This window comes from Kryptolebias marmoratus, linkage group LG4, assembly GCF_001649575.2.
Source record: "Kryptolebias marmoratus isolate JLee-2015 linkage group LG4, ASM164957v2, whole genome shotgun sequence".
Lineage (NCBI taxonomy): Eukaryota > Metazoa > Chordata > Actinopteri > Cyprinodontiformes > Rivulidae > Kryptolebias > Kryptolebias marmoratus.
In genome coordinates this window covers 23,760,987-23,774,617 of record NC_051433.1, presented here as the reverse complement: position 1 = coordinate 23,774,617, position 13,631 = coordinate 23,760,987, and the positions used below count along the sequence as shown (strand labels likewise).

General features: G+C 39.4%; 1 protein-coding gene across 1 annotated transcript; it reads left to right on the top strand.

Moving 5' to 3' along the window:
• The first annotated feature begins 6,551 nt into the window (after positions 1-6,551).
• Positions 6,552-9,691, top strand: LOC108244371 (leucine-rich repeat neuronal protein 1-like). The gene has a single exon (XM_017430518.1). The coding sequence runs from the start codon at positions 6,719-6,721 to the stop codon at positions 8,864-8,866; it is 2,148 nt and encodes a 715-aa protein (XP_017286007.1). The 5' UTR covers positions 6,552-6,718; the 3' UTR covers positions 8,867-9,691.
• The last annotated feature ends 3,940 nt before the right edge of the window (positions 9,692-13,631 follow it).

The following is a 13,631-nucleotide window of genomic DNA, read 5'->3' as shown; positions in this document are numbered from 1 at the left end:
AGTCGGGGAGCAGAGCGACTGAAGGCTCTGCTCCCCATGGTGGTGAGACGGGCGGAGGGGACAGTCAAAAGAATGGAGTATGTGTATGTTCTTACAGTACCTGTAGCAATGTTTGCCTTTTTGAAAGCGATTCGAAGGGACCATAGTGTACTAGATCCTGTCAAATTACAGGTTTTTTTTTCTTTTTTATTCCTAAATATAGAATTTTAAAAATTGCTAAATGCATTTCTATAGTTTTTTTTTTAGTATAAATACTGTCTATAATAAAGAAATGTAGCAACTAATCATATACCTGCAGACCAGTGTTTTGTATTCTTTAGGTCTTGTTTAGTTTTTCAGAAGTAACCTCTGAATGTTGCGTTTGAATTAGTATTAAACGGCAGATGTTTGCAGGTGAACGCAAGTTAGTCTGGTGTTGTTTAGCTCATTTTACAAAGTGTTTTGTCGAAATTCCACACTGAGATTTTCAGCTCATAAGACCAAATGCCATTCAGTGTTTGTGTGGCCCTTCAGTGGCTGGGGTCTTGTCTAATTATCTCACCCAAGCAATCACATATTATTTAAAATACAAAAGTAGTTTAATGTTTCTGTGTCTCTTAAAACAAAGCCTAACTAGGGCTGGGGTCTGTTAACGTATAACATTGTTTTATGCATTGTCCCTCTTTAAATTAAGTATATTGGACAAATAGATATTACATAATTGTAGTAGAAAACTTGGTGAACCTTTTTGTCTTTCTGTGAGTGCAGACACTAAGATCAGTTTAATTATTAAATGTTTGGGGCACATCTATATCACTCCTTAAAGAGTTTCCATAAAGAAGAAGAAGTTCTTCTTGCATCAGGGCCCTGGTTCAGATCTGACTTGGGCAATTTCCTGGTCATTATTACTGCTCTTTTTTCCTACCCACCATGTTACTAAATGTCTAAATTTCATTTTAATAATGCTCTCACCAGATCACATAGAATAAACAATCTTTATGCTTAGCTTTCATAACTTGCAGTGATTTCCATGGGTGTCTCTTTGGGCCCGCCTACGGTAATTAAAATGATCAGCCAGGTAATTTCTTCTGGCATCCTGGAAAAGCTTTGCCCTACCACAGGAGGAGACAAATTAATTTTGTCAGACTGTAGGAAATGAATCACCTAAGTGCACAGCTGCAATCTGCAGTTTGGTGGCAAAACCTCACAGGCGTTAGAAAGTTTTTTTGTGAGCACTCTCATGACCAGCAGGATTCTTACCTGACCAGCTTGGTGAACTGTAAACACGCCAGGCTTTACTGAATCTGAAATGATCAACAGCAGAAACAACACAGACACTAAAACAATCCTGGAGTAGACACGGGCCAGTATGAGATTCTGATTGTATGATGAACGAAAACACTACAATTTAACAGAATTAAAACAAAAATTTGAAAATCTATCAGTAGATAAATTAGCTTTCATTTAAACACAACAATAAAATTATTATTACCTTTGATGCCAAAATAATATCAAATATCACTTATTAATGGTTATTTTATGTCAGAAGGGAGGGAGACGGAGGCGAACCCAGAGCGCAGACTCATCATTTAAAAAGGAAACTAATTTATTGACTTAAATAAACAAACAAAAAGGCGGACGCGGCAGCAAAACTAACAATAACCAAAAGCAAGAACAATACAATACTGAAATAGATTTTTGTGACAAAATATCTACCAGTTTAAGGCGTTTTACTTATTTGAGTGAGTAGAATTAGCAGAAATCACAACTTCTGGTGCACTATTTTACTTTGTAGTTTCCAAAACGCTTTTCCTAGTACTATAGCACTACAAAATGATTCATTAAATATTTAGTAAATAAAGTCATAGACAAAAATTGCTACAAGAAATTGAGCAATAATTCATATAAGACACTGTGCACCGATCTTACAGTTGTAGCTACTGCAGATGTATTGCCTTTAATAAAGTGCTGTGAGACTCGTTTCTCTCCTCTGGGTGTGATTTCTGTACACAACCCCAGCTAATCTCCCCTCCAGGATCTCCAACTGCTAATCCTGACTGAAACAGCACTAGGCACAATATACAATGCTTTAGCTTAAAAACAAGATCCCATTGTAGCCCTGATCTCCCCTCGCTCCGCCCTGTCTCCCCAGTATAGGAGGAGCGGAGTGGTGTTTCTTCCTCCTTCGTGCTGTTGCCAGGCAGTTTACCTATGTTCAGATGTATTCCTCAGCTCTTTTGCTTGAAAGCCTCTTAGGTGGCATCTCCATAAGGTGGTGCCGGGCATTAAGTAGGTGGATTCTATCTGGCTTGACACTGGCTGAAGTGCCCCGTAAATAAACCTAATTAAGTTAAGGACATCTTAAAATGTTGGCATAATACAGCAAGTACATAGGCTTGTTAAACACCTGCTGGCAAACTGATCTTGCTAATGAGCAATGCTGTTGCAAAGGTGACATAAATTCACCATATTTAAAACAATAACTATATTAAGACATCTCATTTCCGTGACATTAGGAGAGAAGAATCAAAGACATACTGTTGACTCTGGTGGCACAGCATTGTTTTGAATAAAGTACGAGAATGGACATTCTCATAGAGAGAATGCTAAACATGCTGATATTCGACATTTTCTACTGTTTTCCATACATTTCATATTCCTTCAGTTTGCTAGCATCTGTTCGTAAAAAGCACAAAGGAAAAACCTTACTCTGAACAATCCTTCAATTGGACTGCGGTACAGTTTATTCAAACACAAATAATAGCTTGATGTAAAGCCTGCATACTTTATGCTTCATGTTTATTGTTACTGTCAGGTGGAAACCTTTTATTTAATAAATACATTCTGTGGTTTTGCTGTGGCGATTTAATCTCTAACAAGATAGTGGCTCACTAAATAATTTCCTTTTTTTAGTTGTGTTCTAACATGTCCAACACAAACAGAAGCGCATAAAAATGCTTATGAGTGTTTCAGAATCAGAGGCCAATGAAGATGATTGAGTGAGTGGACATCTGTCCTCTTCACATGTCCAGCATCAGCCTTACATGAACAATTTAGTGTTCCACCATCTCACACAGCCACCCCAGATCACTTAAACAAGGACCAAGACAGAATCACAGAGGCAGCGTAAACAACACACACAGTAACATGTGAGCCCACATGAGACACCACCCCCGACATGCCACAAGTAAAAAAATTCAAATATGACCTGCATGTGTCATTCTCCTTTCTGCACGATCAAAAATTATGTTGGCATGCCGGAAAAAGAGGAATTTCAGGAAATGTGAGTAGGTTATGCTACTAAATAAAGTAACGGAGTGTAGGAACATGTTTGACTTGCTGTTCTCTGGCATTAGTGCCAAGCGCAAGAGGAGTGGCAGTGTTTGTGCAGCTGCTGTGGTCAGAGCACCGCACACCTGCAGAAGTCAGAAACAAATGGTCAGGCATTAAGGTGGAAGTGAACCGGAGGATGGCTGCACATTGTTATCGCTGCCCAGTAATATTGGATACCAGTTACATGGATTACACGCATGGTAAATCAATGCAGAAGTGGGCTGGGAGTGAGACTGAGGCATTTCAAGCTACACATGTTTATAGATATAACTACTGTAAAACTACTGAGACACCAGGGTCTTGGTATGCTCTGAAACTGTAGTTTAGCCAGCGAAGAACACAAAGTCACTCTCTTGAACCATTAGGCTGCCTTCTGCTGTTTGGATCAAGACAAAAAGCTTTTAAGCTTTAAACTCCACAATCATAAAGTTTTATTCAACTCTGACTCTGTCCGATCTCACTTCATTGATCAAATCAAACATTTATTAAACATTCTCTGATGTACAGAGGTACTAACAAATTAAATCTAATATGAACTGTTTTATAGATGTCTCAGCAAATCCTGCAAAATATAAAAGATACACAGGCCATACAGCAGCAACTTGATATGATTCTGATGGTGTCGTGTTGCATAATCCTTCCATTTTTAAGCATACTGCAGTCTAACTGCAGATTCTTAGTGGCACACAGCCGGAATATGGCTTATTAGTATTTTCAAGTTTCCAAACTCATTTTTCAGCTATTTCTTAAGCTGAAAATTATGCAAGTATATTGTAAAAAAGATTTCTGGTCAAACAGGAAGATTTTTATTTAAGATTAGAAACCTTAGCCTGTACAGTTTTTAATAGATCGGATGAATAAATGAAAATATATTTGATTAATAACAGCTTGTGGTCAAATTTGACAATTATAAGGCTGACATTTAATTAGAACCTAAATGCGGGACTCCGACTGACTCAAGAAGATGGTGAAATATTTATTTGTTACTATTTGACGATCAGACAATTATTTTAAATGTTCCAGCACCAGCCAAAACTATGATGAAATATAAACATAACTGTATGATTTTTCTACCTGGGATATTATTAAGAACAGAAAAATCATCTAACCATTCTAAATCCTCTGTTACACTGATAACTCTGACTTTCAGCTCAACATAGCTGACAAGGCAGTAAATCTCACTTTGTCGTATACCCCTTAGGTGTGTACAGTAATTGTTTTCACACCATTAACAGTTTCCCGTCATACCCTTTAAGTGTGAAAATGAAACAAACAGATGCCAGTCATGAAGTTGGGGTGGGGCTGTGCACATTTTCACAGTAATTTCATTATTTATACATCTTAACTTTTGTATGGAAAAGGGCGTATTGCCCCATTTTTGTGCAAAAGGACCCTTTGCACACGAGGCCTTTAGTGTGTGCAGGGCCCATACCATGGATTTACTTCCACCACCGCCACAACTCTTCCACCTAGGACACCTCCATGACCTTGCTACAAAAGTGTTGTACATGCTCAAAACCCTATACCATATCACACCCTATGACGTGTATTGTCATGGGGAGTCCACTGCACCCTGGACCCTGCAGACGCTCAATGTTCTGGCTGATTTATTTTTGCCTCAGCTGCATTGTTATCTAGTATGAATGGGGGTCTTACACACTGTAGCACTGCTTTTAAGTAAAATATGCCAAATGTAATAATTTCCCCTCTAATTCACAGATTGTAATTCCCGTTTGGGCTGACAGATGCCCATTAAAACTCTTACTATCTTCCCCACCCTGTACCATTAAGTAACTGAGAGGTCTACATCTGATTTCTCCTTTTCTCTGGTCCTTCCTTCAAATCCCAATTGTAGTCATGAGCCATCACAAACTTAAAGAACACAGAAAAAAAGTTGGATATTATTCCATCTGTTCATTCAACTGGGGAAAAAAACTGAAAGCCCACTAAAAACTTTTCTCCATGTTTGTCCTATATTCTGGATGTTGAGAAAGTTGCATTAAAAATTAAGGCATTTATCTTTTTGTTGCTTTCTTTAAGGCACGGTCTGTATCAGTATCTCATCATGTTTAATGATGTTCTGAGAAGCTAATGATGGAGTCCTTATGGGCCTGTTGGATAGATGAAAGCTCTCAATGGAATTTGATCTCTTTCCAAGTAATTCAGAGCAGCATTTTGTGTATGCATTGTAATGAGCTGAACCTGCATTTTCTCAAAACTGTTGATGATGCACATAACTCAGTCTCGCAAGAATGGTGTAGACACAGTTGTTCTTTGTCACTCTACTTTCTTATTTAATTGCTGCATTTATGAGAAACATGTACTATGTAAAAAAAAGAAATTTTAGATGTAGCAAGACTAAATATCTTTTGTTAGGGTCTTTTGTCTGGTTGTACTTTAAGTTACATGCTGCAGGCTAATGGCCCTTCAAACTGAAAGCATCATGCAGTGAGCTTGGTGGTAAGTTTAGCAGTTAGACCTCCACACTGAGTTTTGTGGAGTACAGTAGAAAAATAGGTGGGGGGTGAGTTCAAAACAACAAGCAGGCAATATTTTTTGCAAGTGGAAAGCTCCTAGTTTACCTGCTGAACAGTTGGCCTTGATACTGAAGTGAAGTAAAGTGAAGTTGGCCTTAAAAATTTGAAGGAACAAAGAAATAAGGGCCTTTAAAATGATAGTCTAGTCAATTCAAGTTTATTCAATCCCCGGTGGACTAATACATTTGCAGCCTCAGCACCATGGGTATTAACACAGTTTGTTTCAGTGGATCTATGCTCAACATATACATTCACATAAAAACATGGACATTGTTCAGTTAAGAAAATGGCATAAAACTAAACATATAGTTTAGTTTAATATTAATAATAAATTAGCTAGGTTTAACATTAGCTAACACAGCGTTCATTCACATGGGTATGTTGTTTTTGAGAAAAAGTTGTTTTGTAAGACTGAGAAATGATATAAGCAATATTTTGTTAGAGTGCTGCAGTCGCCTCAATACAAAGTTGCTGTTGTAGTTGTGCAGCTTCTAAAAGCTTCTTCTCATTGTTTTTTGTTTGTTTGTTAGTTAGGTTTGTTTTGGGATTTTTTTTTCATAATTTTCTTATGAAGGTCACAGGCTTTATAATAATCCTTTGGAGTGTTAGAAAGGATGTTGTAAGTTTGTCCTTGGACATTGATTGGTTTTCACCCAGCTGTTAGTCTAAAACTTTAAGCTTTGTCTTTTGTTTTTCAGAAAGTCCAAAAACCCTGGAAACCTTTGCTGTACCGCTGACTACATGAGCACCTTTGTCTCCTGAGGGTTTTGTTTCATCAACTGAAAGGCATCATCAGTGGAAACTTTGGTTGATGACTGTTACGCACCCTCCTCCAAAGTCACCTGACCATCCTCCTGTCCTTTCCCAGCATGGCTAGATGGAGGTTAGACAGCTCTCCCCAGGTGCTTGCTGGCCTGCTGCTAGTATCTGTTGGACTATCTTGTGTCCAGAGCAATGAGTGTCCCCAGCTGTGTGTGTGCGAGATCCGACCGTGGTTCACTCCCCAGTCCACCTACAGAGAAGCCATAACTGTGGACTGCAATGACCTTCGTTTAACACGGATCCCAGGGAACCTGTCCAGTGAAACTCAGGTTCTCCTCTTACAAAGTAACTACATTGCAAAAACCAGTGAAGAGCTGGAGCAGCTCTTCAACCTGACAGAACTGGACCTCTCCCAAAATAACTTCAGTACCATTCGAGATGTTGGTCTCACTAACATGTCCCAGCTCACCACGCTTCATTTGGAGGAGAACCAGATTACGGAAATGCCTGATTACTGTCTGCAAGACCTTAGCAACCTACAGGAGCTCTACATCAACCACAATCAGATCAGCAGCATTTCTGCTGATGCTTTTTCTGGTCTGCATAACCTCCTCAGGCTTCACCTCAATTCTAATAAGCTCAAAACCATAAATAGCCAATGGTTTAAATCTACACCTAATCTGGAGATCCTCATGATTGGAGAGAACCCTGTTGATGGAATTACAGACTTTAATTTCAAGCCACTGGGCAATCTAAGAAGCCTGGTTTTAGCTGGGATGGATTTGAAAGATGTCCCAAGTAATGCCTTTGTGGGACTCGACAATCTTGAGAGCCTCTCTTTCTATGACAACAAGCTGGTTCAAGTACCTCAGAGAGCCCTTCAAAAACTACCTAACCTAAAGTTCCTTGATTTAAACAAAAACCCTATACATAAGATTCAGGAGGGGGATTTCAAGAACATGCTTAGATTGAAGGAGTTGGGTATAAACAACATGGGAGAGCTGGTTTCTATTGATCATTATGCTTTGGATAACCTTCCTGAGCTCACCAAGCTGGAAGCTACAAACAATCCCAAGTTTTCCTATATTAGTCGTCAGGCTTTTCGGGACGTTCCAGCTTTGGAAAGTCTAATGCTAAACAGCAATGCTTTGAATGCCCTTTATCAGTCTACGGTGGACTCCCTCCCCAATTTGCGTGAGATCAGCATTCACAGCAACCCTCTGCGCTGTGACTGTGTCATCCAGTGGATGGGCTCCAACAGAACTGCAGTTCGATTTATGGAACCTGTAGCCATGTTTTGTGCAATGCCAGCAGAGGTCAGGGGTATGCGTGTGCGAGAGGTGTTGCAGAAAAAGTTAGCAAATCAGTGCCTGCCCATAATTTCTCATGATACCTTCCCCAGCCACCTCAGTTTGGAAATTGGCATGACCTTGGACTTGGACTGCAGAGCCATCTCCCAGCCTGACCCTGAAATCTATTGGGTGACACCAATGGGAAGCAAAATCGTGACGGACACTTTATCTGAAAAATACAGCCTCAGCAAAGAAGGGACATTGAGAATTTCTCTTATCCAAGTTGAAGACTCCGGCAGATACACCTGTGTGGCTCAAAACTCAGACGGAGTTGACACCAGAGTAACAGCCATAAAGGTGAACGGTACTCTGTTGGACAGCACACAGCTCATGAAGATCTATGTCAAGCAGACGGAATCTCATTCAATTCTCGTCTCCTGGAAAATAAACTCAAATGTAATGACCTCTAATCTCAAGTGGTCATCCGCAACTATGAAAATTGACAACCCACATATTACCTACACTGCCAGGGTTCCCGTGGACGTCCACGAATACAACCTCACTCATCTACAGCCAGCGACAGAGTACGAGGTGTGCCTCACTGTCTCCAACATCCACCATCAAACACAAAAGTCATGTGTGAATGTAACAACAAAGCAAGCGCCCTTTGCTGTGGAAATATCCGATCAAGGGACCAACACTGCTCTTGCAGCTGTCATGGGAACAATGTTTGCAATCATCAGCTTGGTTTTATTGGGTGTGTACATTGCTAAGAGGTGGAAAAGGAAAAATTATCACCATTCTCTAAAGAAGTACATGCAGAAAACCTCATCAATACCACTAAATGAGCTCTATCCTCCTCTTATTAACTTGTGGGAGGCAGACAGTGAGAAGGAGAAAGAAGGCACATCGGAGGCCAAACCCAGCCAAGTGGACACCTCACGCAGCTATTACATGTGGTAGAGAAGCATTCCTGTAGGAGATGCAGGGACAGTATTGTCCAGTAGCACAAATATACATACTTGCTTCTTTATGTAAAAGTGAACGTTCTTTTCATTTTGTCTTTCTGTATTATATACCTTTCTTTTCTTTTTTTGATTTTCTTAGACTAAGGCGATCGATGAACCAACATTTTTAAATCTCTAATTTAGAATACTACTTTTTTACCTCTCACTTATTTTGACACACAATATGCCAGCTTTGTTAAGCTTCCTGAACTTAGTAGTCACTGTGCTTTACTTTTAGTAACTTATTTTGATGAACGCAGCATGAGCATTGTCATGGATTCAGTGTGCGGACAGAAATAAATGCTGAAATCCAAACATTTTTTTGGATGTTTCTCTGGCAGAACTGTTAAGAGACTCAATTTGTTTGGTTTATTATAAAAACAGTTTCACTGTTGACTGTTGTGCACTGAAATACATATAAATATATACTAATTTGTCTATCAACTCAAATGTAAGCTGATGAAATACATTTAGACTTGATATATATTGAAAAATGTTAGAAACACTTCTGTAATGTTGTATCAGCTCTGATTTGACTTACTTTTTTGTACATTAAATAACAATGTTTTATTTAGACTTTAAGTTTGCAGAGTACTGTAAACCAGCAATAGAAATATGAATGTTATACACTAGATAAACTAATAGATGTAAGGCTTTTTTAAAATTCTTAAAAAAATGTGTTTCTTATTTTGCTAGAATGTCTACAATCACTGGTTTCATTGTGGTTTACACACAGAAACATGTTTAATGAACAACTTCAATAAAATCTTCTTTCCTCATATTTTCTAAACTATGATTTTAAGACCATGTCTGTTTTTATGTGCATTATTTAAAGACATTGTGTCAGGATTCGGCAATATTCTAAAATGAGCAGCTCGGCGTCAGACAGACGCGGGAGACCAAGATAATAGACAGTGAGTTTATTTTACAGTGAATCGGGAACGGTGATAATAACAGGAACCAGGACCTGGAAGCAGAGGTCGTGGTAAGTATTACCTTGGTGAAGAGGCAGGTAAGTATTAATCCTCAGGTGAGAGGCCTTACTGTGCAAAGGGTGATCCACGGCACGGAGGTGAGTACGAAGGTAAGTATTTCCCAGTAGCAGGTTAGCAGTTTCTCCAGGAGGCAGTGGGTAAGTATCCCTCTCAAGGCAGGGAGACAGGCACAGGCAAACAGATAGGTAGTTTATCTCCAAGGCAGGTTTCCACAAACAGACCAGACTGAATCCATGCAGGTCAGGTTGTCCTAGGTAGGTAAAAGCACAAAAATGCAAAAAGCTCAGAAAAGGGTTCACTAAGAAACTCGTAAATCACAAGAGGCTTAGCACTTTACCACAGAGGCAAAACAATGCTCCAGCGCTGGTCTGGTTCCCACCACGGCCTTAAGTACCATCTGTCTCCTGATGAGCCTGATCTGCCACAGGTGTAGAGGGAGTGACGAAGAGCTGCCAATCAGCCGTCGAGACGGCCCACCAGGAAGTACAAAAAATACCAAACGTCCAGAATCACCACACATTGGGTATGTACATACTATACTGTAAAAAAGAATCTGAATTTAACCATGCAGCGGGGGCTGGTTACAACACAAACTTGCTGTACTTAGCAGTGTGTTTCTCTCTGAATGGCATTTATTTGGGAATAATTTGAATCTTAAGCCCTGCAGAATGCAGATATTTTTTACTTAAAACTTAGCCAGTTGATATGATGACTGAAAATTTGTGCCATTTTGGATTTCCATCTAGTTCTGTCTGTGAAATTACATTAAACTGCCATCTGCTCCTACTGCTTTTACTAGTGAGATGGTAAGATTCCCGCAAACCTTGTGTCGATATCTTAAAAAATACTCTTCCTTTACTACAATGCAAATCTAAACCTTACTGGCACATCATCTAGAAACAGTGGATCTCTAGTGAAAGCCTGGAGGTTCTGTTAGTTTCTGATGTTGACTGACAGCTTGGAGCCTCGAGGTGCAATCAGACAACCTCTGTTGAGTTTCCCCTGACAACATGTTTCATCTCCTGCATACTGTCTCCACCCCTCTTCCCCTCTATTACTGCGGGAATGAAGACAAATATACCTTGGTGTTGGGAACACAGTAGACCTTTCATTGACTGTTTGCAAGTACGGTATGTGTGAAGCAGCTGTTTTCATTGACCCAATATATTGTATAGTTTCTATATAAATCGATGTAAGTGAGTTTTTACACTAGATGAGAGTGCCTTGATTGGCTATTAAAAAAAAAAAAAAAAAAAAAAAAAAAGAGTAAGTTTTGTAATTGTGCTTTTACTTTACACTGTGTTCCAAATTATTATGCGCCGTAGCCTTGTTCGCATGGGGTGTCCATCAACCAGCCATCCTCCACTCCATCCATCTGGACCATCGAGCGTTGCACGGCACTCATCGGTGAACAAAACAGTTTTGAAGTCAGTCTTCATGTATTGTTTGGCCCACTGGAGCCGTTTCTGCTTGTGTGCAGTGGATAGAGGAGGTCGACAGGATGGCTTACGCACAGCTGCAAATCTCTGAAGGACCCTGCATCTTGTTGTGCGGGGGACGTTGGAGGCACCAGCAGCTTCAAAAACTTGTCTGCTGCCATGACAAGGCATTTTTGCAGCTGCTCTTTTAATCCGACGGAATTGCCTGTTGGAAAGAGTCCGCAATTTTCCCTTATCAGCACGCACACGTGTGTGCTGTGAATCAGCTACATACTTCTTAATTGTGCGATGATCACAATGAAGTGTCTTGGCAATGTTGATTGTAGTCATGCCTTGACCTAAACACTCCACAATTTGTTGCTTCTCAGCAGCCGACACATCCTTTTTCTTTCCCATTTTGGCTGAAAATGTAGGCTGCTTAATAATGTGGGACAGCCTTCTTAAGTAGTCTTGCCTTTAATTGGACACACGTGCCAAACTAATTAGCACAGGTGTCTGCAATTGCTTTCAATGATATAAGGAGCCTTGACACACATCACCATCAATGAGTTTAGCTGACAAACCAAAAATTTCTTACCTTGTCACTCCTAAACACGTTTTGCATAATAATTTGGAATACAGTGTATTTATGTTGTCATGGTTCTCAGTACCCCAACTCTCCACATTTTAGAGCAAAGAGTTAAACTTTGTACTCCACTGCATTTAATTAAATGATTCAGTTACTGGTTAACTACTTTTAATGTAAAGATTTTACATAATAAAAAACCCAATAAGCATTTAAAGGAATACTTCAGCCATTTTGAAATGAGGTTATGAAGAAAGGTTATCAGAATAAAATCTTATCTGTTTGAAGAAATAAGGTTTAATTCTGACAAGACAGATGAGCTGGCAGGTAATCTAACCAGAGCTAAGATTAAAGTGGGTTGCTGTCACCCTAAAATAACTCAATTTTCTTGTGGTTTAACCATATTTTTTAAATCTTTACACATCTTTCAATTCTGCATTACATAATTATTGCCTGAGAAATCCAAAGCTGCACCAGAAGTGCTACCGCTAGTTGCTGCTGCTGTTTATGCTAGCAACAAAATGCAAAATTCTATGTCGAGAAACATCTATAGCAAAACTGATGGCGGTGTAAAGGTGTATGTTATCGGTTTTGCATGACTCACTATTATAGATGAGCAGATTAATGCTCATCACACCAGCAGTCAGGACCTGAACATTTATTCTCCAGCACAGTTTAAAAAGAGTAACAAGGGGAACAATTAATGTACAACATTGGCACACTCTCTCCCACCCCCCAGTTTAATGGTCTACAACCAGGCTGCAACTAAATCTCTCACGCATCTTTTGTGCATCACCAATTATGGCCCCACAGCTACAATAGGTAGTTAGGAACTAAAATCGGTGCAACAGTGCATAGAAATTATATTTAAAGTTAAGAAAATTCTTCTATCCTGTACAAAGGTTTTGAGAATTTTTATCAAAATAAAACAACAGACCAACAAGTTGACTCAGTTGCAGTCAGTTGCAATGTTCAATGTAACATATATTTCTCCAAACTAAGACCATTCAAGGAGCTATCTAAAACATTTAAGATAATAATTCTTCAGGACTTCTAAACAGAACCACCTGTCAAAATGACTGAAATATTTTTTTAAGGACAAATTGATGTGATCTTCAGACAGATCCGAATATCCAAATATAAAACTAATTTTTAATGTTGACTTTAAACAGTAAGAATTTGTTTTTCTATACAACCCAAAATGTGTATTAGTTCTTATTATCCAATGAATTTAGATTTTGACAAAAAGACAGGAGACAGAACTGGAAGTGGCAGAGCTGAAGATGTTGAGGTTCTCCTTGAGAGAGACAGGAATGGACAGGATTTGGAATGAGGTCATCAGAGGTACAGCACAGGTTGAAGAACTGGGAGATAAAGTTAGAGAGGCCAGACTGAGATGGTTTGGACATGTGCAGAGGAGGGACAGTGAGTATATTGGTAGAAGGATGTTAGAGATGCAGCTGCCAAGAAAAAGACAGACAGAAGACATATGGATGCAGTTAGAGAGGACATGGAGGGAGTTGGAGTGAGGACAGAGGACAGAGGACACGGAAGACAGAGTTAGATGGAGGAGGATGACTTGCTGTGGCAACCCTTAAAAAGGGAACAGCTGAAAGAAAAAGAAGAGGAATGAATTTAGATTTTGATTGTATATTAATGTCAGGAGACCCTGAAAGAAATACAGCAGTATTCTAGCATTTGTTAAACTTGAAGACTGAAGCT